The following is a 27,038-nucleotide window of genomic DNA, read 5'->3' as shown; positions in this document are numbered from 1 at the left end:
CATTGAAAGATGTATTTTCATGTAGGATATATTTTATAGTAATATATTTCCTAAATTTAAAAAAAATGACAAAAAATATGCCAATAGACACCAAAACGCAACAGAATTTATTTTAATTAGCCCCATAAGTCACCCACCAGCTAAAAAAATTCTAAAAGGTAATTGCTGAATGGACGATATGTCTAATATTTTTAAGTTCGATCGGTCCAAAATGTTGACACACACGCAGGACGGGGGATTCTCTGTCCATTGTCTGTCTGTCTTTGCAGGGCGAGCACCTCTTGTCTCACAGTGTCTGTGTCAGTTTGCACATCCTTCTGACACGGGCTAAATAAAATGCAAAACAGTGCACCCAAAACGGTGATGAGTGTTGATAAATCACGCTGTTTCATATATTTGCATTTTCTCCTACCAGTAATGTGGGCATTTTTATGATGAGCATATATTCTGCATATTAATGAAGACGGAGACACAAAATGGATTGCACATCTTATTCTGCTCACCTAACAAGGCGCAATCCACTTTGCACATGTTTAGTCGATCAGCTTTAAGTATGATATCAGGTTTGCACATGTTTTAGTACATGCAAACCTTGAGTTCATCGGGCCCTAAGTGTGTTGTTTTAAATCACCGTTGAAGTCCTAGTTTACCAGATACAGATGTTGCACTTGTTAAATGGTGGTAAAATGTTTTGGTACGCTCACATGTCAGTATAAGATACAGACCTATTTCTCCAAAAAGAGCTAATAAAGTTCATTCAATCCTACAGTACACTAGTATGCTCTACTTTCAATGTAGTTCATTATTATTTTTCACCATTAAAATAATGTATTTGCTGATCGTCTGGGAGAAATGTATCCAGTTATGTGCACAGTTCCTTCCTCTACAAAGTGTGACATTTATCCCACCAAAACATTGCATGCTATCAAAAACTACTTGCAGATGTTGGATTGTGTAATGTTTGCATAACATAGGGTTTGTGGTATTTATTCCCTCTCCAAAATACACATCTGGTACTGGATTCTATAAACTTGTCTCTTTCCCACCCCCCAAAAAAGTCAGTGATAGTCTTTGAATGTTTAGTTAGTTTCTTGTCCAGATGGAAGACTGACAAGGTACACCTTATGTCACTGCAAGGGCCTCCTCTTTTCTGAACATGTTCATAAGTCAAGTCTTCTAGCTGCTGAGTACTGAGAAGGTTCCAACTTCCAAAAATGTACTGCTGTGGGGAGATCAATAGCGCTCAAATTAAAAGAGAACTCTAGCGTGGAAGGATTCATAAGGACAAGGGTTTTGTGTGACTTGGGAGAAAAGAAAGTGGAATGAATACAAATGCCGAGGCTGCATTTGCACTTGAATGTCACCATGTCACGGCGAAATGAAGCCGGGCTGGCGTCAGTTCAGAGACAATTGTCAAATTAGTCGAGTATTTGGCAGTGACTGAAGCTGTGCATTTACTTGACACGAAAATGTGTCTTCTTCATAGGCTTGATTCGAAAATTACACATCAATGTAGCCTCGCTGTCTACAAACCCCGTTTCCATATGAGTTGGGAAATTGTGTTAGATGTAAATATAAACGGAATACAATGATTTGCAAATCCTTTTCAACCCATATTCATTGAATGCACTACAAAGACAAGATATTTGATGTTCAAACTCATAAACTTAATTTTTTTTTTGCAAATAATAATTAACTTAGAATTTCATGGCTGCAACACGTGCCAAAGTAGTTGGTAAAGGGCATGTTCACCACTGTGTTACATCACCTTTTCTTTTAACAACACTCAAACGATTGGGAACTGAGGAAACTAATTATTGAAGCTTTGAAAGTGGAATTCTTTCCCATTCTTGTTTTATGTAGAGCTTCAGTCGTTCAACAGTCCGGGGTCTCCGCTGTCGTATTTTACGCTTCATAATGCGCCACACATTTTCGATGGGAGACAGGTCTGGACTGCAGGCGGTCCAGGAAAGTACCCGCGCTCTTTTTTTACGAAGCCACGCTGTTGTAACACGTGCTGAATGTGGCTTGGCATTGTCTTGCTGAAATAAGCAGGGGCGTCCACAAAAAAGACTGCGCTTAGATGGCAGCATATGTTGTTCCAAAACCTGTATGTACCTTTCAGCATTAATGGTGCCTTCACAGATGTGTGAGTTACCCATGCCTTGGGCACTAATGCACCCTCATACCATCACAGATGCTGGCTTTTGAACTTTGCGTCGATAACAGTCTGGATGGTTCGCTTCCCCTTTGGTCCGGATGACACGATATCGAATATTTCCAAAAACAATTTGAAATGTGGATTCGTCAGACCACAGAACACTTTTCCACTTTGCATCAGTCCATCTTAGATGATCTCGGGCCCAGAGAAGCCGGCGGCGTTTCTGGATGTTGTTGATAAATGGCTTTGGCTTTGCAGAGTAGAGCTCTAACTTGCACTTACAGATGTAGCGACAAACTGTATTTAGTGACAGTGGTTTTCTGAAGTGTTCCTGAGCCCATGTGGTGATATCCTTTAGAGATTGATGTCGGTTTTTGATACAGTTTCGTCTGAGGGATCGAAGGTCACGGTCATTCAATGTTGGTTTCCGGCCATGCCGCTTACGTGGAGTGATTTCTCCAGATTCTCTGAACCTTTTGATGATATTATGGACCGTAGATGTTGAAATCCCTAAATTTCTTGCAATTGCACTTTAAATACGTGGTTCTTAAAGTTTTTGACTATTTGCTCACGCAGTTGTGGACAAAGGGGTGTACCTCGCCCCATCCTTTCTTGTGAAAGACTGAGCATTTTTTGGGAAGCTGTTTTTATACCCAATCATGGCACCCACCTGTTCCCAATTAGCCTGCACACCTGTGGTATGTTCCAAATAAGTATTTGATGAGCATTCCTCAACTTTATCAGTATTTATTGCCACCTTTCCCAACTTCTTTGTCACGTGTTGCTGGCATCAAATTCTAAAGTTAATGATTTGCAAAAAAAATCAGTTTGAACATCAAATATGTTGTCTTTGTAGCATATTCAACTGAATATGGGTTGAAAATGATTTGCAAATCATTGTATTCCGTTTATATTTACATCTAACACAATTTCCCAACTCATATGGAAACAGGGTTTTTAAATTGAATTCATTAGCAAATCGCCACCTGAACACCCACCTGAAGGTACTCCTGAAACTCCTCCCTCTTGGATGTGAGGAACTCATAATTCTTAGGACCGATGATTCTCTTGGAAGGCAACTGTGCATCTGGAAATGATCCTGCAGCAGGATTTCAAATTAAATGAATGCATGAATGTACTCCAGCACAAGGGCGACAGATGTGTCATAGTTGCTAACTAAATACTGTGGAAATTAGAAGTCATTGAGGAACACAGTGGTACCTCAGTTTGTGTTGGTAATCCGTTCCAAACGGTCTAATGAAGGTTTCGTTGTATAGTAATATGGTACAAACACCAGACAACTTTTCCCATAAGAAATAATGTAATTACAATACATCTAGACCAGACACACTAAAATATTAACATAACACACATTTGAATGATAATTATTGTAGTTTTATATGCAGAAAAAAATGTGAAATACATGTAAATAACGAATAAAATAGCTACATGAAAATGTGACAATTTTTATCTTCGCTAACCACTTGTTTGCAAAGATGACAATTAGAGCGGGAGGAAGAGAGGGATGCCACTTTTGTACTTCTTACCAGTTCTTTCCTTATCAAAAGGGCTGGCACTTGCAACGTTATTTGGCCCCATAGTGACTCGTTTTTTAATAATAATTTTAATTAATTAATAATAAAGAGACTGAGCCACCAATGCATGGGATTCTTTGTTTGGGCACATTACTCTTCAGTCAAATGGACTAGTTTTGTTACACGCAGTATACGAAAAACCGAGGCAAACTTTTGTCAAAAATGTTTGTCGAAAACCAAATCCTACAAAGACTACTAATTCTGTAGCAGATACTTAAAACTGAAAGGTACACATACAGTATCTTACATAAGCGAGTACACCCTTCACTGTTCAGAAACCATTTTATTACGGGATATCTTCTCAAAGGAAAATATACGTTCAAGTAGTCATTGTACAGCTTGTATAGCAGTAAAGACTTCCTGTATTGTCCACACGCAGACATTATTGGGTAAATATCTGGCTACACAAGTGAGTAACAAGATAATTGCGTCTTGGGCTACACGAGGGGATGCCAACTCTGGGGAGCTGTGATCAGTTAGGAAACAGTATGTATTGATTCTGAAGCAGAGCATGAGCCCCTCTAATGAGCCCAAACACTTTGCTTAGGAAGAAGGTGTTGTCTCCTCCAGACTCAAACTCGTTTCATGCCAAAAAGGATTAAGACTGGGTCAGATAGAATTGGTTATGCCACTAAATATTCACCCTTCAGTGTTATCACTTCTGTTGCCAGGTATTTTAGCGATATAACGGCTCTGTGTTGACTTTTTTTTTTTAGAAAACAGCAAATGTATACCGACGGACAGAAGTACCTCAACTTCCAAGCTTAATTGGTTCTATGACGGAGCTCTTACCTCAAAACACTTCTCAATTAAATGTCTCCCATTGAAATTAAGCAAATTTAATTGGTGCTTGATCACCCTTTAAAACAGCACCATAACATAACACGTAACATGCATTTAGAAAGAAAAAACTTGAGTTTAATATTGTATAAAATCAATACAAAAGCATGTACTACTACCAACTATTACAGTAGTTTTATGATCTAATAATAATGTGTAGTATTTATCTTCTACAGTATCTCCTTCCAGCTGCCTTTCCGTCAAACACCCCATCAGTAGCTTTTCCATATTTTCATGGATAAATGTACTTACTACAGGAGTTTTATGAAGTAATGTAATAATAATAATAATAATAATGTGTAGTATTTACCTTCTACAGTATCTCCTTCCAGCTGCTTTTCCGTCAAACACCGTATCAGTAGCTTTTCCATATTTTCATGGATAAATGTACTTACTACAGGAGTTTTATGAAGTAATGTAAAAATAATGTGTAGTATTTACCTTCTACAGTATCTCCTTCCAGCTGCTTCTAAGTCAAACACCCTATCAGTAGCTTTTCCATATTTTCATGGATAAATGTACGCCGTTTATATATTATCTTAACATCCTTGGCTGGCATTGGACTCAATTTGCTTCAGTATGGTGCAGAAAAGCAGTGCTACGCTCAAATTGCTTGACCAACTTGGCGACACACACACACACTCGTTTGTTTTTTAAATGCCATGAATATCATCTACTTCTTCTCAGCACTGTCCTTATTTTTATTTTTTAAATGTATATATTTATTTGACAGGGACAGTACAATTAAACTTTGCTACCCACAGGTAACCGATGTCAAAGTACATAAGACATATAGCCACAGGCTAATTTGAAACCTTTGTCCCTGGTTAGGCTTTTTTTTAAGTTGAGAAAAGTGTAAAACACATACAAAAGGATTAAGACAAGTACAAAAATAAAAGCACATTGAAAATAATTGGCCCCATTTATCCACACTACACCCAGTTCTAGTGCTCACACTTCCGATTTTCCTTAAGCCACTTTTTCAGTTTTGTGGAGAAAAGTTTAATGTCCGACTGTGACTTTAACACCCACTTACAGCAGAACCTCGATTTACGAACTCCTCTATTTGCAAACTTTTAGCCCGATCTAAATATGCCTTTGTGCGAACCATGTCTCGTACGAACAATGTGTTCATTCATTCAGTGTGCAGCTGGAAGCCTTGGGGCGCAGCCATTTTTGGGACTTCACTTCCTGTGCAGAGCCCTCTCCTTCATATTCTGTTTACAATGTCTATTACTCCGTCACCACTTCTCAGTGCTTCCAACATGTATTTTTTTTTTCTTTCCATTTTCCAAGTTTTGTTAATTTTGCTTACTCAATATGGGTCCAAAAAAAGCTAAGAAGCCAGCCTGAAAAGAAGGAGGGACTCGCTCTGGAGTGACACTTTGAGAGGAGAGGGAACCCACACACATGGCCCCTCCTTCCCGCCTCCTTCTCTTTCTGCAAACATGTGCGTTCTTCGACTCTGCTCCGTTTGACTGGAGTGAGTGCCACTTTTCGCGTGGTCTTTCGCAAAATCTTGCACTCGTCCACCCTTATTGATTACCTCTCGAGGAATTCTGAAGAAACGTTTATCCTTTTTGCAATTTGAACGGTTTGTACAGCCGAAATCAACGCAAGCATAAGCATTTTTCTTCGAAAAAAACTCAATGGCGCCAAGTACCCATTGAGAACAGATGCTGGCTTGACCACCGCCCAGTTTTAATGAGCCAGACGTGACATCATGTAAATCCAAGCAATACAAATTGTCCCATGCTGCTTAGTTCACTCTGGTATAAAATTTACATAGGATTCCAGTCCTGCCACAAAAATATGTTCACTTTTCGTGATTTCTGTTAAGGTGGAGTTTGTTACAGTCTGCTTTGTGAGACAAATGTTTTTGCACTTTTAAGTTTTGCCATGATTGTCATTTTGTAACTGTGGTTTCTGTTTGAACGGTAATTGATCCTGTTCTGAAAAATCCCCATTCCAATAGAGCAGTGGTTCTCAAATGGGGGTACGCGTACCCCTGGGGGTACTTGAAGGTATGCCAAGGGGTACGTGAGATTTTTTTTAAATATTCTAAAAATAGCAACAATTCAAAAATCCTTTATAAATATATTTATTGAATAATACTTCAACAAAATATGAATGTAAGTTCATAAACTGAACATCAAATCAAGTAGGCTATTCCATTCATTACAATGCAACAATGCAATATTCAGTGTTGACAGCTCGATTTTTTGTGGACATGTTCCATAAATGTTGATGTTAAAGATTTATTTTTTTGTGAAGAAATGTTTAGAATTAAGTTCATGAATCCAGGTGGATCTCTATTACAATCCCCAAAGAGGGCACTTAAGTTGATGATGACTTCTATGTGTAGAAATCTTTATTTATAATTGAATCACTTGTTTACTTTTCAACAAGTTTTTAGTTATTTTTATATCTTTTTTCCAAATAGTTCAAGAAAGACCACTACAAATTAGCAATATTTTGCACTGTTAAACAATTTAATAAATCAGAAACTGATGACATAGTGCTGTATTTTACTACTTTATCTCTTTTTTTCCAACCAAAAATGCTTTGCTCTGATAAGGGGGTACTTGAATTTAAAACATGTTCAAAGGGGGTACATCACTGAAAAAAGGTTGAGAACCACTGCAATAGAGTGTATATGTATTTTGGTGTTTATCTAATAATATTATTGTTTAACTGCCTTTAATTTGTCTCTAGTGTGTCCCCCCTCATTGTATACTTAGTACCACAACTTTGCAAGTTAAAAGAAATGTTAAAAAGCCAGACAGAGGGCATATTTCCAGTTTCTACATATTATAATAAGCAATAAACTGAGCATTATTTATAATCTACCTATTTGTTTGGTGGAAAGTTATACACTGAGATATATATTTATATATATGTAGTGTTGATATAGCAAGCTCCTTTTTATTGTGTAGCTTGCTAAAAATTCTGTGGGTGTTCCCCTTTAGCTACATTTAATGAATAATAAATAGTGGCTTAGCTTACTACATTTTCCAAGTAGCTTGCCCATAACTGCTTTTTGATTTACGAACCATGTTCAAGAACCAATTAAGTTTGTTAATTGAGATTCCACTGTATTTCCTTCCCATGGTGGGAAAACGAAGTTATGTTGATCTCTATCTATAAGGTAATGCTAGGGAGCAGGACCAGATGTTGACCTTACAGGGTTCACTGTGACATTGGCTACACCAACTAACCAATGCTTGCAATTTAAAGCCTAACAATTAGCCCAGGAACAGCTCTTATCTCAAAACACGAAGTTGGGGCACTCTTAAGTGGAGGTACCACTGTATTTATGTCTAAGTTGTATATCTGTAGGGTTGTCCCTTGAGAAGATAAGAAAAGTATTACTTTTGTGACATACTGCAAATAACATAAGGGAAACCTTGAGTTTGACAAGGTATTGTAATGTCATTTTGATGGTTCTGGGAGCTACCTGCAATGCAACAGCATAAAGAAAATAAACCTACCATGAAATTCGGTAAGCTTTGACTCAAGAACGTAGAACTCCAGATATCTCCTGTATACAGACCAGTGCTCGGTCTCGTGGCCCACTGTAATAAAAGACAAAGAGGAAAAAGTATTAAAGGGGACATACTATGCAAAACCAACTTTTCTTACTTATTGGTAACTGTTTTTGTTTATTTGGGATCTGAATAACTCCCGAAAATTTGAAATCACACTATAGAGGCATTGCGGAGATATTTACAAAACAATCTTGTATTCCTTCATACCACCTCCAAACAAGCCATTCCGAATTTGCTCAATTTGTGACATTTTTCCCAATTGTGACATCAGCGGATGTGTCCATAAATGGTGGAAATTTACATAAAGTGCTTCACGCAAGTCCGCAATTGCAGTCCGACATAATAAGCTTCTTTTTCTCCACACTCTTGTTTTAGAGCAGACTGGCTCGTACATGCACATGAATCCTCCACTAATATCATGCAAACTTATATCTGTCAGTAGACTCGCTATGGAAGCGCTAAAAATTACAACACAGTTGGCGGGAGAAGATGCAGTCGAAGTGGAGGCACGTAAATATTAAGAAAGCGGCTTAAATACGGCCTGTAAAACAAAATCCAGGCAAAATCTTGACCAAAGATTACCACTGTTTCATGTTTTGTTTTTTTGTCCTGTCCTGCCACTCAGGCAAATCATATTGTTGATGTACATGCCCATATATGCTAGATAGATTTACTTTACAAAAGTGTGGGATACTTTTCTTGTTGCCTTATTTGTATTTGACTTGATTAAATGGATTTATTTAATGTTTGGCGCAGTCGGACCAGAGCAGGAGGGGATAGAAATAAGAAAAAAAGGAAGACAGAGGTGGAAATTGCAGGTACAAGAGGGGGATAAGACAGAGAGGCAACGACAACAACAAAAACAGAACATCAGCAAATACATAATGTACAAATATGATACGATAAATGATAGCAAAGAAGCAGTTACTCAAGTAGATAGTAATGACACAGAAATGACAATGAACATTATTGCACAACAAATGGAGCAATAACAATACTAATAGAAATAGCATTATTGATAATGAATAATAATAATATCAATTGTCAACAATAAAAAAATATGTAAATGCAACAATACATAAATGCAATCAAAATTTGAATTACAAACTAAAGCAAATAAATGGATGGGGAAAAAGACAAGAGGACTAGATTAACCTTGTAGATTTTTATAGTAAAAATAGGTTAAGTGTTTATCAGTGTGCCGTGTTTTACCCAGTTTCACCTGGGGGGACAACGTTATTATATAGATTGATATGCATAAGTGTATGTACGCATATGTGCTTGTGTATGTACAGTATGTGTATATGTGTTAGATAGATGGATAGATATACACGGGTTTTTTATTCACCCCTTTAAAAGGTTTCAATTTGTTTATATATATATATATATATATATATATATATATATATATATATATATATATATCAGTGACGTGCAGTCACTAGAGGCAGGTGAGGCGGGGCCTCACCTGCCATCATGGAAAGAAAAAAAATGTAAAAATAATTTTTTTAAATTAAATTGTTATATGTATCCAGTGATTATACTATAAAGTTATTTTCCATTTAACTTCACCCGTTTTAGATTATTTTTATTTAAAATCGCTGAATTTTCACATTTGCCGTTCAAATACTGAGAAGAGACGGTGCGGTGAACAGCAGCCAGTTGAGGCACGTCACTGCGTTGTGCCTCACCATGGATTGCGGACTCGGCTAACTGCTGGCCTGCTGTGCAGTGAGACCGTATTGCTATATGAATTATATTATACATTTCCATAGTTTAGTTAGCTGAGGTATAGAATGTACAGTGTATTTTGTCAACAACTGTATGTGTGTAAAGTATTTATTGTGCTGAGCGATCATAAAATGGCTGCAAAAGACGCACTGGCTGAGGCTCGCCTCCTGCACCCCCGCCGTAGAATGCACGGCAACCCCTGACGGGAGTGTTATATCAACTAAAGCCCACACTTAAACTTTCCACATGCAAGATTGAATTTATTTTAAAAAGTTATTTCATAAGAAGCCAAAAAGTGCAAAAACAATAATGTTCGTGTAGGAGGAGTTGTGAATGACTGCAGGGCCACAACATTAGGTACACCTGCAGACTGCAGGTGTACCTAATTCACAACTCCTCCAACATGAACATTATTGTTTTTGCACTTTTTGGCTTCTTATTAAATAACTTTTGTAACCTATTTTTATGGGCTTTCCTCTTTGTGATGTTAAGTTCCTGTTATGCGCTGTTACAGTATATGCCTTGAGCTCTTATTTTGAAGGCGCTAAGAGCGGAAGTGATGACACGTTAGAGTTGAGCGGAAGTTTTTGAAAGAACGTAAATAAAGTGGTCCTCGTGTAAACTGGAGCCTCTGTGTTTGTTATTTTGTAGTTTCATACAGTATAGGCGACATTTATAAACCCTCGGTTACACTTTTTTAAATAGATTCAATTTTGCACGTGGAAAGTTTAAGTGAGGGCTTTAGTTGATATAACACTCTCGTCAGGGGGTGCATTAATCCAGCACAACAGCGGCTCATGGACTTATTTTATAAGTAAAGGTAAGACCATAATAAAGTTTTTTTTTTATTAAATGTGCTTTTTTGTGTGCTACAGTTTGTATGTGTAAAGTTAAAGTTAAGTTAAAGTACCAATGATTGTCACACACACACTAGGTGTAATGAAATTTGTCCTCTGCATTTGACCCATCCCCTTGATCACCCCCTGGGAGGTGAGGGGAGCAGTGGGCAGCAGCGGCGCCACGCCTGGGAATAATTTTTGGTGATTTAATAACCCCCAATTCCCACCCTTGATGCTGAGTGCCAAGCAGGGAAGAATGCTGGTATGAGCTTTTAAACATAACCCGTTAACTGCTGCCAATCAAATGGTGAATAAGATACTCTTTAGGGTTTATATGTTTGCAAATCTGACTGTGATGAAGTCAGTGCCTCACCAGCCATGAACCTCACCGCACGTCACTGATATATATATATATATATATGTATATATATATATATATATATATATTAGGGCTGCAACAACGAATCGATTAAATCGATTATAAAAATAGTTGGCGATTAATTTAGTCATCGATTCGTTGGATCTATGCTATGCGCATGCCCAGAGGCAATTTTATTTATTTATTTTTATATATAAACCTTTATTAATACAATAATCAAAATAAGTATGGTGCCAGTATGCTGTTTTTTTTCAATAAAATACTGGAAAGGATAGAAATGTAGTTTGTCTCTTTTATCCGATTATTAATCGATTAATCAAATTAATAATCGACAGATTAATCGAGTGCAGCCCTAATATAGATATATATCTATACATACATACATACATATATATATATACACATACATATATATACACATACATACATACATACATACATATATATATTTCCATATTATAGATACATACTGTACATACATATACACACATCCTAGTACATACACACATGATACATTTTTTTTTTACTAAAATCTAATAAATTAATAAATACATTTTCAAAATAAATAAAAAAAACTTTCACAAGAGAGGGACGATCACAGGGCAGCTGGGCAGCACCGCCAGGGCCCCCGCATGTGGGGTAGCGGCCCAGCAGCGCAGGGGGGCCCAAGCCAATACTATCCATCCCCGCCTTCTCCAGGACAAGCTGGACAGAATGAGAGTGGATCCCTGCCTGGTTGCCTGGATTTCAAACTACCTCACCGATAGGCCACAGTACGTCAGACTGAAGGACATCACGTCTGACACTGTGATCAGCAGCACCGAAGCACCGCAGGGAACGGTGCTGGCCTCTCTTCTCTTCACCCTGTACACCGCTGACTTCTGCTACAACTCGGAGCTGTGTCACATCCAGAAGTTCGCGGATGACACAGCCATCGTCGGGTGCATCAGGGACGGCAGAGAGGAGGAGTTTCGGAGCCTGGTAAGGGACTTTGCTGTCTGGTGCCACAGGAACCTCTTGCAGCTCAATCCGTCAAAGACCAAGGAGCTGGTCATTGACTTTGGGAGGTCAAGTCCAAGGTCACAGCCTATTGTGATCGAGGGAGTCGAGGTACAGGCCGTCGACTCATTCAAGTACCTCGGGGTGTGGGTGGACAACGAGCTGGACTGGACTATTAACAAGCTGGACTGGACTGTTAACAAGCTGGGCTGGACTGTTAACAAGCTGGACTGGACTGTTAACAAGCTGGGCTGGACTATTAACAAGCTGGACTGGACTGTTAACAAGCTGGACTGGACTGTTAACAAGCTGGACTGGACTGTTAACACGGACCACTTGTACAGGAAAGGACAGCGCAGGCTGTACTTCCTGAGGAGACTGCGCTCCTTCAACATTTGCAAAAAACTCTTGTGGCTGTACTACCAGTCTGTGGTTGCTCCAGACTGGAGAAACTGATCAGGCGCGTCAGCTCCACGATCGGAATAAAACTGGACTCACTGGTGACGGTGGCAGAGAAGAGGACTATGGAAAAAGTACTGAGCATCATGGATGATGCCAGTCACCCTCTGCATACCGTTATCAGTAGCCAGAGGAGCCTATTTAGTGCTAGACTGCTTCATCCCAAGTGCAGGACTAATCGACTTAAAAACTCCTTTGTTGCACACGCCATCAGACTGTACAACTCCTCTCTGGGGGGAGGGGGGTACTAGGATGACAGGGGATGCTAAACAATAACAATTTTTAAAAAAAGTGCAATACATTTTCATAACGTGGTCACTACTGCCTAGTTTCTCGTTATATTCTTATTTTTTCGGTTATATTTTTATTCTTATTGTTGCTTTTTATTTTTATTCTTATATTTTCTATTTTATTTCCATTTATGCCCCCATTATTTACTTTTTACTTTTTAAATTCGTTCTCAATTCTGTACACTGCTGCTGGAATTTTAATTTTCCTGAGAGAACTCTCCTGAAGGAATCAATAAAGTACTATCTATCTAAGCCAGACCCTGCCCCACCTCCCAGGGGAAGAAGGAAGCCCAAGGAGACCCAGAGCCAGAGGGGCACAGGCTGGCCACCCCCCGCCCAACCACCCACGATAAGGACAACCCACCACCAACCCCAAGGCTATCGCCCCCAGCCCTATTTCTATTTCATGTTCATGGGGCGGTATAGCTCGGTTGGTAGAGTGGCCGTGCCAGCAACTTGAGGGTTCCAGGTTCGATCCCCGCTTCCGTCATCCTAGTCACTGCCGTTGTGTCCTTGGGCAAGACACTTTACCCACCTGCTCCCAGTGCCACCCACACTGGTTTAAATGTAACTTAATAATTGTGTTTCACTATGTAAAAGCGCTTTGAGTCACTAGAGAAAAGCGCTATATAAATAAAATTCACTTCACTTTGTTATGTAAACCACCAGGAAGTGTTGTAAATGTCGATTTATTTTTTCCTCCAAATCATAATATGACCCCTTTAAGACACAGAGTAGACTTTCGACAAAGTTTTGGTCAGACGTCACTGATGTGGGCTCACCTGCTTTGCGGTCGTTACGCTCCACGTCGATGCAGAACACCGGAATCCTCTCCCTCTTCACGTCATCGTCATAGAAGTCAATGTAAGGGATGGTGATGTTCCAGGCAGAGAGATTGCGCGGCGTGCTGGGCGTGGAGGCTGCCTCTATCGGTGAGTCATCCTCCAGCACCATCATGGCTTCCTCCACCTGGAATGTGAGGGCGTGGTAGAAGTCTAAGTCAGTGTTTTTCAACCTTTTTTGAGCCAAGGCACATTTTTTGCATTGAAAAAATCATTCAAAAAATGAAACTCAGTTGACAGTAATTGTTGGATATGACTTTAAACCATAACTAAGCATGCATCACTATAGCTCTTGTCTCAAAGTAGGTGTACTGTCATGACCTGTCACATCACCCCGTGACTTATTTTGAGTTTTTTGCTGTTTTCCTCTGTGTAGTGTTTTAGTTCTTGTCTTGCGCTCCTATTTTTGTGTCTTTTTTTGGTATTTTCCTTTAGCAGTTTCATGTGATATTTCCCGCATCTACTTTGTTTTAGCAATCAAGAATATTTCAGTTGTTTTTATCCTTCTTTGTGGGGACATTGTTGATGGTCATGTCACGTTCGGACGTACATTGTGGACGCCGTCTTTGCTCCACAGTAAGTCTTTGCTGTTGTCCAGCATTCTGTTTTTGTTTCCTTTGTAGCCAGTTCAGTTTTAGTTTTGTTCTGCATAGCCGTCCCTAAGCGTCGATGCCTTTTCTTAGGGGCACCCACCTGTTTATTTTTGGTTTAAGCATCAGACACCTTTTTACCTGCACGCTGCCTCCCGCTGTTTACGAAATATACAAAGCAATTAGCTACCGGCTGCCACCTACTGATATGTAAGAGTATTACACGGTTACTCTGCCGAGCTCTAGACAGCGCCGACACTCAACAACAACAACACATAATTTGCAGACTTGCAAAAAATATTTTTAACCCAAATAGGTGAAATTAGATAATCTCCCACGGCACACCAGACTGTATCTGGGTGAAAAACACTGGTCTAAGTCACGTAGCTCTCCTTGAGATAAGGGATCAAAGTCACAATGGCTACCGGAGCTTAGGTTTGCTTAATCCCAACCAATGAATTTTCCATGTGTTTCATAATCTTATCGATGTTGAGTCATTGAACAAATAGGGAAAAACTGGAGGGAGTAGGTTTTTAAAAGAAATGTGGCTGTACTTGACAGAAAAAAAGAAAGGTCAAGGAAAGCACAGGATATCCTTGTGTACATCCCCCCTTGACAAAGAAAGGAAAGGAGATAACATTTAAAGAAGAACATGCACATAATTTCAAAAACAAACACACATGGGCACAAGTAATAATACATCTATTTCAAACTCTTTGGGGGCGGTTATCTATTACAAATGACTTCTGCAGAACATTTGAGAGCTGTTTTTTTCCTGACTCACTGACGCCTTCATGTGGTCACTTTAAAGGCATGCATGCCACGGATTGATCACATTTAGAATTGAGTCCACTGCATGAGTGACTGACAATTACATGCTGATGACTGTAATCAAACAATCCAAATATGAGTGCCTGTATAATGACTGGCTTTGGCTCACCAGATCATCCTCTCCCTCCACCACCCCATAGGCTGGCAACATGGCTCCCTCCATGGTTGTGCTCTTGAAAACCCCCTTGATCTTACTGCCTATGCGGCTGATCCCAAAGGACTCGCCTCTCTTTGACGTGCTCCTGCGGGTCACAGACGGGGGCGTTATTAGACCACGCGCAGGAGATGAAAAACAACAAAATGACAGGGAAGGGATCGTGGCAGATAGCAAGGGAGGGAAGTAAACAGCACACTGCAGCGTATCATCTCTGTGCATCAGACAAAGGGAGGGGAGAGCTGAGGAAGCCAGAGCAAAGCCGAGCTGCATTCATAGAATGAATGAAATGTCTCCATCGGTTACCGTGGAGACATAAGCAAACGTAGCACACAGCAGGGAGCAGAGATTGCATGAACAGATGTCTGGATTGAACTAAAAAATACATCAGTCAGATAATATCCAGCTGTTGACAGAGAGCGGACAAAAACATTCTGATAGGATCTGCTGTGTCAGTCAAAAATTAATAGAGCGCTTGTGTTGAAATGGTCTCGGACAATTCGAAGCGCAAACAAAAACAAGGAAGGAAGACATACACGCTGATCTCATGTTTGCACTCATCTTTGGTGGTATAACATCCAAAATCATGTGGGTTCTTGCTCTTACATGTAAAAATTAAATTAAATTACCACTGATAGTCACACACACTAGGTGTGGTGAAATTACTCTCTGCGTTTGACCCATCCCCTTGTTTCACCCCCTGGGAAGTGAGGGGAGCAGTGAGCAGCAGCGGTGGCCACGCCCAGGAATCATTTTGGTGATTTAACCCTCAATTCCAACCCTTGATGCTGAGTGCCAAGCAGGGAGGTAATGGGTCCCATTGTTATAGTCTTTGGTATGACTCGGCCGGGGTTTAAACTCACGACGAGAGATGTCCGATAATATAAATAATAATAATATAAATGCATTCAAATGTAATATCGGAAATTATCAGTATCGTTTTTTTTTATTATCGGTATGTTGTTTTTTTTATTAAATCAACATAAAAAAACAAGATACACTTACAATTAGTGCACCAACCCAAAAAACCTCCCTCCCCCATTTACACTCATTCACCCAAAAGGGTTGTTTCTTTCTGTTATTAATATTCTGGTTCTTACATTATATATCAATATATATCAATACAGTCTGCAAGGGATACAGTCCGTAAGCACACATGATTGTGTGTGCTGCTGGTCCACTAATAGTACTAACCTTTAACAGTTAATTTTACTCATTTTCAATAATTACTAGTTTCTATGTAACTGTTTTTATAATGTTTTACTTTCTTTTTTATTCAAGAAAATGTTTTTAAATTTATCTTATTTTATTAATTTTTTTTAAAAGTACCTTATCTTCACCATACCTGGTTGTCCAAATTAGGCAGAATAATGTGTTAATTCCACGACTGCATATATCGGTTGATATCGGTATCGGTAATTAAAGAGTTGGACAATATCGGAATATCGGATATCGGCAAAAAGCCATTATCGGACATCCCTACTCACGATCTACCGATCTCAGGGCGGACACTTAAACCACAAGGCCACTGAGCATATATAACAATTAACCTTGAGAGTTTAAAGACATCAGTTTAAAATTCTGGCTAAATAACAGAATGTTTCACTTTTTCTGTGAAACAATTTTAGCACTACTAGACTTAAACTTGAGTGTAATGAATTTGACCGATAGATGCATGTTTTGGACCTATTCAACAGTTATTTGTATGCAAAATATCACAGACATAATTAAAATATAAGCAAATATTTCTGCCGCAACTCTCAGCAGAGACCAAACTCAGTATGTCTAACTTACAACCAGTGTATCAACACTGAGAGCCACCGGGGACGGTGAGTGGACATTTGCAATTACATCTTTATCAGTGGCAGAGCAGGAAGGGGCCAGGAATAAGTTTGCAGTAAATGTTCATATGAAGCACTCTGTCATTCATAAATTGACATTTTACATGCACCTTGTCGCACTAAATGGCAGGTACTGCGCGTGATCTGCGTAAAAACTTGTCAAAGAATATGTCTGTCACAAGAGATCTGACTTTTGACCTCTTGATGTTAGACAATCTATGTTGGATGGCACACAAAAACAGTGTTCTTGCATTGACCTACAAGTATAAAACCTGAAAGTTTGGTTAGGCATAAACTAGGGCTGTCAAATTAACACGTTACGCCCTGTGATTAACGACAAAAAAGTATTGCATTAATCATGTATATACGCTGATTAATTACACCATATTTTGGCCTGCACATGCTCCTATATACCTTTACTGTGGATTGTTACCTAAAAGGCAGGGCAGGTTGTTATACAGTCAGTGATCAAGTCAATGCATATGCCAGTGCAAAGATGAGTAAGGAGACTCTTACTGGTAAAATTTAAAAGTGGGAATAATCTGATTTTAAAATTTGTTTTTACATAATGCATTATTAAAAATCATTAAAAACTTATTTTATGGTGTTCACAAAATTGTTGCAAATCTAACATTTGTCTACAAGTAATTTAAAACCTCTGCCCTTGGCTTGATATATTTCAAAATGTAGTTTTTTTTAGCCACGGTTTCTGTGTTTTATCCGTTACACAGTGCTCAATACCGGGGTAGAGCGGAATATACGTTAGGTCAGGAAAAAACACAGAGGTTATTTCATCCCCTGTTTCGCAGGTTTCCCTGCTCTTCAGGGTAGATCCCCCTGAAGAGCAGTGAAACCTGCGAAACAGCCTTGTAGGGATGAATTAGCCTATGTTTTTTCCTGACCTAACGTATAGTTGTTTTTTTTAGATAGAAGCATTATTGTGTTAGAACAAAGACAGTACATGGATTCTCTGTGAGGGACAGTTACAGGAAATGACAATTAATTGGTATGGAGGACACAAATAAATAAATGGTTGGCCGCATGCTGCTGGTTGGATCAGGGTTGGGGGCAGGGAAGGAGGGGGATTTAAAATTCGCCAGCATGACATCACACTGCACCACAGCATCGATGGATGGATAGATGGACCCTGACTTACTTGGGTGATAGGGAGTGGCGGTGGGATAGCGAGCCGTATGGAAAAGTTGTTAACTGGGCATGGAGGGAGTTAAAAGATGCAGGTGAAGAGCTGCCAGAGGCGGTGAACTGTGAGGACGGAGAGTCGGGGCTCCAGTCCCAGGAACTATAAGCAGAACAGGGTTACTTCCCCCCCATGGAGGGAGAGGATGCACCATACCAGGGCAGGCAAAATGGTGGACACAGACACACATCGGCAGCACGGCAATGTTACGACGCAGAGCCTGAGTGGATGATGATGTTAGTTTAGGCACCTCCTACATGCTTCCATGTTAAAATGCAACGTGCGTCTCTCTTCTGCTGTGAAAACTGCCTTGGTAACAAGGAAACAACCAAACCGAACGCCAACTTTCTGAAGTAGTGCATCTGGAAAGTATTCACAGCACTTCACTTTTTCCACATTTTGTTATGTTACAGCCTTATTCCAAAATGGACAAAAATATTTTTGTCCTCAAAAGTCTACACACAATAATGGTAAATGGGTTATACTTGTATAGCACTTTTCTACCTTCAAGGTACTCAAAGGGTTTTGACACTATCACCTGCGCCACCGTGCTGCCCATTTTGCAAATGTATTAAAAGTAAAAAAACTAAATAAAATCTCATGTACATAAGTATTCACAGCCTTTGCTCAATACTGTGTTGATGCACCTAAGTTACATTTAAACCAGGGTGGGTGGCACTGGGAGCAGGTGAGCAAAGTGTCTTGCCCAAGGACACAACGGCAGTGACCAGGATGGCGAAAACGGGAATCGAACTTAGAACCCTCAAGTTGCTGGCACGGCCACTCTACTAACTGAGCTATGCCGCCCCAGCACCTCTCAAGGTCCATCATGTGGGAAGCGGTGGTTTTCATCCAGGATGTCTCTGTACATTGCTGCTTTCATCTTAGTCTAGTCAGGGAGGTGACCAAGAAACTGATGGTCACTCTGTCAGAGCTACAGCATTCTTCTGTGGAGAGGTGAATCTCCCAGAAGAAAAACCGTTGCTGCAGCAATCCACCAATCAGGTCTGTATGGTAGATGACCGCCATAACCACAAAACCAAAAAGAGCTCCACTAACCACGTGAAACCCAGATTCCGATCTAACAAAGGTCTTAACTCATTCTCTTTTTATGCCACATCAATATGGAATGCACTCCCAACAGGTGTAAAAGAAAGGGCATCTCTATCCTCCTTCAAAACCGCACTAAAAGAACACCTCCAGACAACTTCAACCCTAAACTAACACACTCCCTTACACATCATACCTCTTCGGATTGTAAATAATCAAATGTAAACAATCAAATGTAGACACTTTTTCTTATACTTTCTGATCTCTCTCTCTGTGTCCACTACTTGCTGTACATATCCTACCAAGTCAGTCCTACACTGTTCCAATGTCCATTTCTCTGATGATGCAATTGTTGATGACTGAAGTGTTGATACCAACCAAACCTAAACCCCCCTTCCATATCCCACACCCCGGATTGTAAATAATGTAAATAATTCAATGTATATACTCTGATGATTATATTGTGTGATGACTGTATAATGATGATAGTATATATCTGTATCATGAATCAATTTAAATGGACCCCGATGAAAACAAGTTCAAAAACTTATTCGGGTGTTACCATTTAGTGGTCAATTGTACGGAATATGTACTTCACTGTGCAATCTACTAATAAAAGTTTCAATCAATCAAAAAAGAGTGGCCAGACGGAAACCATTTCTTAGCAACTCAGGGCATTCAATCGATCCCAACTGGACTGTTTGGTTTGTTTTCAAAGACGTTTTGCCTCTCATCCGAGTAGGCTTCGTCAGTTCGTTCTCATAGACTTATTAGATTGGTCAGATCTAGTCTAGCGGCTGGTGACAACATCCAAAATATTTACACTCCAAAAACCAGGAGGATGTGCCTGGGCAAGGATGGTTTCGCCCTATTGTAGTGAGAAAAACAACTGTTTTGATGCAAACGAGCAATCCTTACTGTCAAAGCCAACGACAGTCGTTGAGGTGTAATTTCCCCTCGTTAGCATTGAGGTATTATGTGGCAGAACGATCGCTGTGGATCGACTACTACCAGTCCAAATTACGGTAGTCGGAATCCCCTTTGTAAGCATTCCATTCGGTTGTAAACAAATGGCATTCTGGTCACCTTCTGTGTTTCCAACTAATGTTATTTGTTGGAGGCTAAAGGCACCTGGAATACTCTCAGACCATGAGAAAAAAATGATCTGGTCTGATGAGCCAAAGATTGAACTCTTTGGTGTGACTGCCAGGTGTCATGTTTGGAGGAAACCAGGCCAATACCATCTCAACTGTGAAGCATGGTGAAGGCAGGGATGTTTTTCAGTGACAGGATCTGGAAAATTAGTCAGGATAGAGGGAGAAAGTATTGCAGGAGTGTGAAAAGACATCCTGGATGAAAACCAACTCTTTCCATCCAACCTGATGGAGCTTGAGAAGTGACGCAAAGAAGAATGAGCAAAACTGCCCAAAGATAGGTGTGCCAAGCTTGTAGCATTGTATTCAAAAAGATTTGCGGCTGTAATTGCTGCCAAAGGTTCATCAACAAAGTATTGAGCAAAAGCTGTGAATACTTATGTACATTTGATTTTTTTTAAATTTTTAATAAATATGCAAAATTGAAGCAAACGTTTTTTTTTCACGTTGTCATTATGGGGTATTGTGCGTAGCATTTTGAGGACAAAAATGAATGTATTCCATTTTGGAATTAGGCTGCAACATAAATTGCGGAAAAAGTGAAGTGGTGTGAACACTTTGCGGATGCACCTAACGATCCGGAACAAAAGGTGCATTACATAAATGCCTTTATTAAACAATATGCCCACTATTACGGTTGTAGTTTGCAGTGGTGTATCAGCGCTGCATCACCCAGATAGCACTTTCTGATACCGTATTTGAGAAGCAAAATGATCGTTAAGAGTTTTTCAAGACTTCATAAAAATAAAAATAAAAACTAAACTTATGTTAAAAGGCACAATTATTTAGTTTTATTTCCGACAGAGTGTGAGAGAAGGCTCAGGTATAAAATATGCCAATTAAAGGTGAGCATTATTACCTTTGGAGAATTTTTAATGCAGCTCTTGTATAATGTGTACCTAAATAAGTGTCCAGTGAAGTTAATTAACTCTTAATTGAGCTCAATAGGGCCTCAAGCCTACGTGCTCCCTTTGGTTAGCACAAAAAGAGAGCGTGCTCATTTAGTGAACTGGTGTTGTATTACATCATGCTAATTGACTTCCTCCCTGAAGGCCAGGTAATAATGGCATTGTTAAAAAGGCAGCGCATCCTCATATGTAGAAGAGTCAAACAATAATGGCTTGTATTTTGCAGCACGGCTCAGCCAGACGCTGTTTTTTTCTGTTAGGGAACGGCGATGCCTTGTACTCACCGGATGTCATCCATACTGACGCTATTTCTGGAACAATATGCATAAGGAGTTAGGGGCCACACACAAGCCGCACCCCATGATAGATAGGTAGAACCCAAGTCATACATACAAATTCCCCATTTTTCTGTAGACAAACACACCCACACACTAGTCGTACAATTGACACCAACCTGCTCATTTTGGAATTCCTAGCGGGGGACTCAGCTCCTCTTAGAAGTTGGCGGAAGTACTGGAAATACAGAAAAACAAAATCCATACATGCATATATATGTGTCCACATTTCCATGGACCCCTGATGCTTTAATATTACACAGCTACATAGTATCAGATGTCATTTTATTTTACAGCTGGGTGGGAGCCAGCTGTGCACAATGGCTACTGTTCTACCCAACTGTTCACTTTAGCGCTTGACTTGATGCCAACGTCGTGTCATTGGCCAGCTGTTGTATGTTTGATTTAACATTGGGCCAGTTCTGATGTCAGCAGAAATAGGATGCAGTACAGTGTTAATCATTTTAGTAGAACTATACACTAATTTACCCTATGGGACTAATTCTTGAATTACAGTAGAAGTCAGCATGTTTTGTGTGCTAGAGCTCAGCAAACCTCAAAAGAAGAGAAAAAAAGATCCAACTCTGGGTATGTGTTTTGATTTGAACTATGACAAGAAAAAGGACCATACTGGCCAAACGGCAATCAATGCGTGATATAATATCAAAATTATAGATGTAAAAAGTATATGATTTTTCACTAAGAATCTGTTAGAATATATAGTATGCAGAATATATATGATATAATATAAAAACTTTGTTAGAATATGTTTGACCAGTTTACGTATCTTTAATAATATGTACACAAATTGGTGATATATTAACTAAAATAAGCAAAATAAAATGTGACTTGCCAAAATATAAACTATACATATTATACATTTAAAGACAAATTTATTGACAATAAAAGTGCCTTGTGTAATAAAAAATACATTTTGCTAGTCCAAAATATTTACTTACAAATTAAAACGAGCAGTCGGTCATATATAGTAGAGGTGTACCGATCCGATATTGATTTGATATCAGCAAAAATTATTAAAAGTATTGGATTATATCAGCTTTTCATCTCTTCAGTACAAGCAGTCCTGCAGCAAGTTTACTTGTGCAAAGCTGGACAGCCAGCTAACATCTAAATGTCCTCTAATAAACACATATGGTTGGTCTTTTCTTGCATTTTAGTCAAGTCATTTAGAAAAAGTAAACATGGTTGGCTAAAGGCTACTAGGAGCTAGCAGCTACACAACAGCTAAGCACACAATAGCACAGAAGCTAGACTCACGGAATAAGTCTCCATAATCAAATAATAGTGTAGTCTAAAACATTTTTCAATATAAAGATTTTAATTATGACAGTTGTAAATTACTTACAGATATAAAGTCTGCAGACCAGAAGCGCATTAAAATAAGGAACAAACATATCGGCATCATTCAACCTATTGAATCATGAACTTAATTTAATCATGGTGGCCACTAGGTGCCGCCAAAAAAAAGAAATACCACTAACAAAAAAAGACAGCATGAGTCCATTCCATACAGTTGAAAATAAGTAGGTTTGTGTTTTTCATAACTACCATTTTTATCCATTTATACACATACATACATACATACATACATACATACATACATACATACATACATACATACATATATATATATATATATATATACACACACACACACACACACGTATACATATACATGTATATATACAAATATATAAACATACGTATACATAACTATGTATACATAACTAGAGTATGTATATATGTATACATAACTAGAGTATGTATATATGTATACATAACTATATATACATATACACACACACATATATATATATATATATATATATATATATATATATATATATATATATATATATATATATATATATATATATATATACCGTATATGTATAGACACACACACACGCATATATACATATTCATTCATACTGTATATACAGTTACATTAATATATACATATACATAAATACACACACACACACACACACACAAATTGATCAAATAAATTAATACTTGCAAAGTACCTTTATTCGTACTGGTATTTTATTGTTCTTAATACAAACGCTGAACTAATTTTCACACTTGTAAAATTGTGCCTGTGCATTTAATAAGGTGTTGATACATTTCTGGAAAGGATGATTATTAATTTCATGTTTGTAGATAATTTCACTGCAGTTCTGCGAGTACCAACAACATGTTTTTTGAGTACAGTCATTTCTTTGATGGTCTACTCAGAATGCTTACCTCATCACTGTGGCAGAACATGGGTGTAAAGACGTTCTCCAGGAGCGAGAGGACATGTTCATATGCTTCGAACAAACATCTCATGGTCTGAAGCTTTACCACCTCCGAATACGGGCCCTCTGCAACTGAAGAAGTACACAAATAAAAGATCTATGCATAGCCATCTCTGATACATTGCGAGGGTGTGGTATGTCACGTACTGTTACGTATCTCTTCCACAATAAAGGGGTCAAAACGGATCTTGTCGACACTCTCGTCGAGACAGTAAGTTTCGTAGATCTTCTTCACCTCATCATGAAGCATCATCTTCTCTGAGTCGGGTAACTCTGGGCACAGTATCCTGTCGTTGAACTCCTCTGAGACATAGTTGAAAGACCAAATCAAAATTGTAACATTAACAGTAAAGATAAATTAATTTGCTTCATGTAGTTTGCAATGAAATGACTTGAAATAGTACAGTTTACAGCAGGGGTCTTCAATGGTTTCCAGACCAAGGACCTCCAAACTGATAGGGCGTTAGGGACACCTTACTTAGGTCTTATACGAAAATAGGATTGTCCATCCATCCATTTTCTACCGCTTATTCCCTTCGGGGTCGCGGGAAAATAGGATTGTATTTTACAATAAACTGGTACCTTGTGATTGTGCGATGATAAAAGTATTGTGCTGCTAATAGCCATTTGGAAACTAGTGCAGTAATCACTAGCTGACAATTAGAGCGCCAATTGCTCGTCGACAACTAGTGTGCCAATTGCTAGCTAACAACTAGTGTGCTAATTGCTAGCTGGCAACTAGAGCGCTAATCGCTAGCTGACAACTACGATGTTACTCACTAGTTATTAACTGACACGTTTGTTGCTGGCTGACAACTAGCGCACTTGTCGCTAGCTGACAACTAGCGCAGCAATCACTAACTGACAACTAGTGTGCCAATCGGTAGCTGACAACTACGACATTACTCACTAGTTGTCAACTGATATGCTGATTGCTGGTTGACAGCCAGTGCACTTATTGCTTGCTGACAACTAGAGTGCCAATCGCTAGCTGACAACTTGAGCGCCAATGGCTAGCTGACAACAAGTGTTCCTATCGCTAGCTGACAACTAGCGCGCCAATCGCTAGCTGACAACTAGCGCGCCAATCGCTAGCTGACAAGTAGTGCGCCAATCGCTAGCTGACAACTAGCGCGCCGATCGCTAGCTGACAACTAGCGCGCCCATCGCTAGCTGACAACTAGCGCGCCAATTGCTAGCTGACGTCTAGCGCGCCAATCACTAGCTGACAACTAGCGCGCCAATCGCTAGCTGACAACTAGCGCGCCCATCGCTAGCTGACAACTAGCGCGCCAATCGCTAGCTGACATCTAGCGCGCCAATCACTAGCTGACAACTAGCGCGCCAATCGCTAGCTGACAACTAGCGCGCCAATCGCTAGCTGACAACTAGTGCGCCAATCGCTAGCTGACAACTACAGCGGCGATCATTAGCTGACTGGTAACACACCAATCGCTAGCTGACAACTAGCACGCCAATCGCTAGCTGACAACTAGCGCGCCAATCGCTAGCTGACAACTACAGCGGCGATCATTAGCTGACTAGTAACACACCAATCACTAGCTGACAACTACTCTGTTAAACACTGGCTGACAACTAGAGCGCTAAATTTTAGCTGACATCTAGTGCGCTAATTGTTAGCTGGCAACTCGAGCGGTAATCGTTAGCTATCTTAGATGCTAATATGAATATTATAATATCCTTATTCAGTGATTATTATATGTTCATGTGTAGTTAAAGACATTTACATTTGTGATAAAAATTGCAGGAGGAAATATTAAAAAATATATGTATATTTTTAAAATATCTACTAAATATTTCACAGCCTCCCGGCAGTACCTCTTCAGACCCCCAATTAGAAGACTTCTGGTTTACAGGATTAGGACACACTTACCCACTGCAAGGCAGAACTGGAGCACGTGGACGGCTCCTTCTTGCTTCAAAAAGTTCATGAAACGGAAGAGTAGGTCTTGCTGCTCCCGGATTTCTTTTAACTCCAGCTTTAGAACCTGAAAAAAAGAGACGAGAAGAGAAAATAAGAGTTTAAATCAGCTAGTGTGTAATTAAATTGTACATTATTGCGTTGTCTTTGTCATGATACTTACTGAAGGCTTTCTGCTGCGAGGATCAGAGTACTTTTGCAGAAAAGGCACCAGCACTGACGTTGGCTCCGTGGCTTCTTCGGGCTTTAGAGTATGACACATTACAACTTTGTACAGTACATCATAAACGTAATGCATTTAAATCCACAACTTACTGGAGAGTTGTCAATGAAGAGCAAAACCAAATAATTCACTGTGTCCTGAAATACAAAGCAGTGGGCAGAAACGTCACAAAAGTAATGTCAAATACTGTAAATAATCTAGTTGGGGCGTTTATAACCAAAAGAAGTTAGTTGGAAACAGGCGATAATTAGAGAGAGGCTGTTATTTCTTTAAAATTTAAACATCGGCTGGCTTGGATAAGAGTTTCCACCTTGCTGTGAGGTAGCCAGACTGTAAAACCCTGCGAAAAAAAGCATCCAAAACTGCGCGCAAGGCAAGCTCATGGCCAAAATGCGTGGAAAATTAAACTCATAATAGGACCCCTTTAAAGTGAAACTGCACTTTTTTGGAATTTTGCCTATAACTCACCAGCCCTATGTAAGACAAGAACACATGTTTTTTTATGCATTCTAATTTGTAATATACGATTCGTATTAGACGGCTAACAATGTACAATGGCTACTAGGAGTCATCTATTGTGCCCATAAAGCCCTCAAAAATAGCATCCAATGTCGTGACCTGCATTTTAACCAAATATTGGTGACATTTTATTATAAGAGCTAACGCCGAAGAACTATTGTGAGCTGCTGCATCACCACTGATTTGGTGAAAGTTAAGTCAAGATTGTAATTCATGCTTCTCACCTGTATAGGTTTTTTGCCATAAACCGAGAAGTTGGTCAACTTGGAAATTCAATTTAGACCCGACG

At 39.3% G+C, this 27,038-nt stretch overlaps 1 protein-coding gene across 6 annotated transcripts in view; it reads right to left on the bottom strand.

Annotated features, from left to right (window-relative positions):
* Positions 1-27,038, bottom strand: part of LOC133611487 (sorting nexin-14-like) — a 71,155-nt gene that overhangs the window by 29,620 nt on the left and 14,497 nt on the right. For 2 of the 6 annotated variants that reach the window (XM_061968311.2, XM_061968310.2), the window contains exons 11-21: positions 26,323-26,367; positions 26,171-26,251; positions 25,960-26,074; positions 24,213-24,368; positions 24,013-24,137; positions 21,864-21,922; positions 18,256-18,399; positions 15,214-15,346; positions 13,624-13,810; positions 8,088-8,171; positions 3,160-3,260 (exon numbers count right to left, since the gene is read on the bottom strand). In XM_061968311.2, the coding sequence (XP_061824295.1) occupies positions 3,160-3,260; positions 8,088-8,171; positions 13,624-13,810; positions 15,214-15,346; positions 18,256-18,399; positions 21,864-21,922; positions 24,013-24,137; positions 24,213-24,368; positions 25,960-26,074; positions 26,171-26,251; positions 26,323-26,367 (1,230 nt within the window). Of the gene's footprint in view, positions 1-3,159; positions 3,261-8,087; positions 8,172-13,623; positions 13,811-15,213; positions 15,347-18,255; positions 18,400-21,693; positions 21,721-21,863; positions 21,923-24,012; positions 24,138-24,212; positions 24,369-25,959; positions 26,075-26,170; positions 26,252-26,322; positions 26,368-27,038 lie in introns of all 6 variants that reach the window. The other 4 variants (XM_061968313.2, XM_061968312.2, XM_061968315.2 and 1 more) reach the window with 2 other exon arrangements.

The sequence above is a fragment of the Nerophis lumbriciformis genome, linkage group LG08 (genome assembly GCF_033978685.3).
Source record: "Nerophis lumbriciformis linkage group LG08, RoL_Nlum_v2.1, whole genome shotgun sequence".
Classification (NCBI taxonomy): Eukaryota; Metazoa; Chordata; class Actinopteri; order Syngnathiformes; family Syngnathidae; genus Nerophis; species Nerophis lumbriciformis.
The sequence above is the reverse complement of the archived record's forward strand: the minus strand, read 5'-3'. Positions and strand labels throughout refer to the sequence as shown.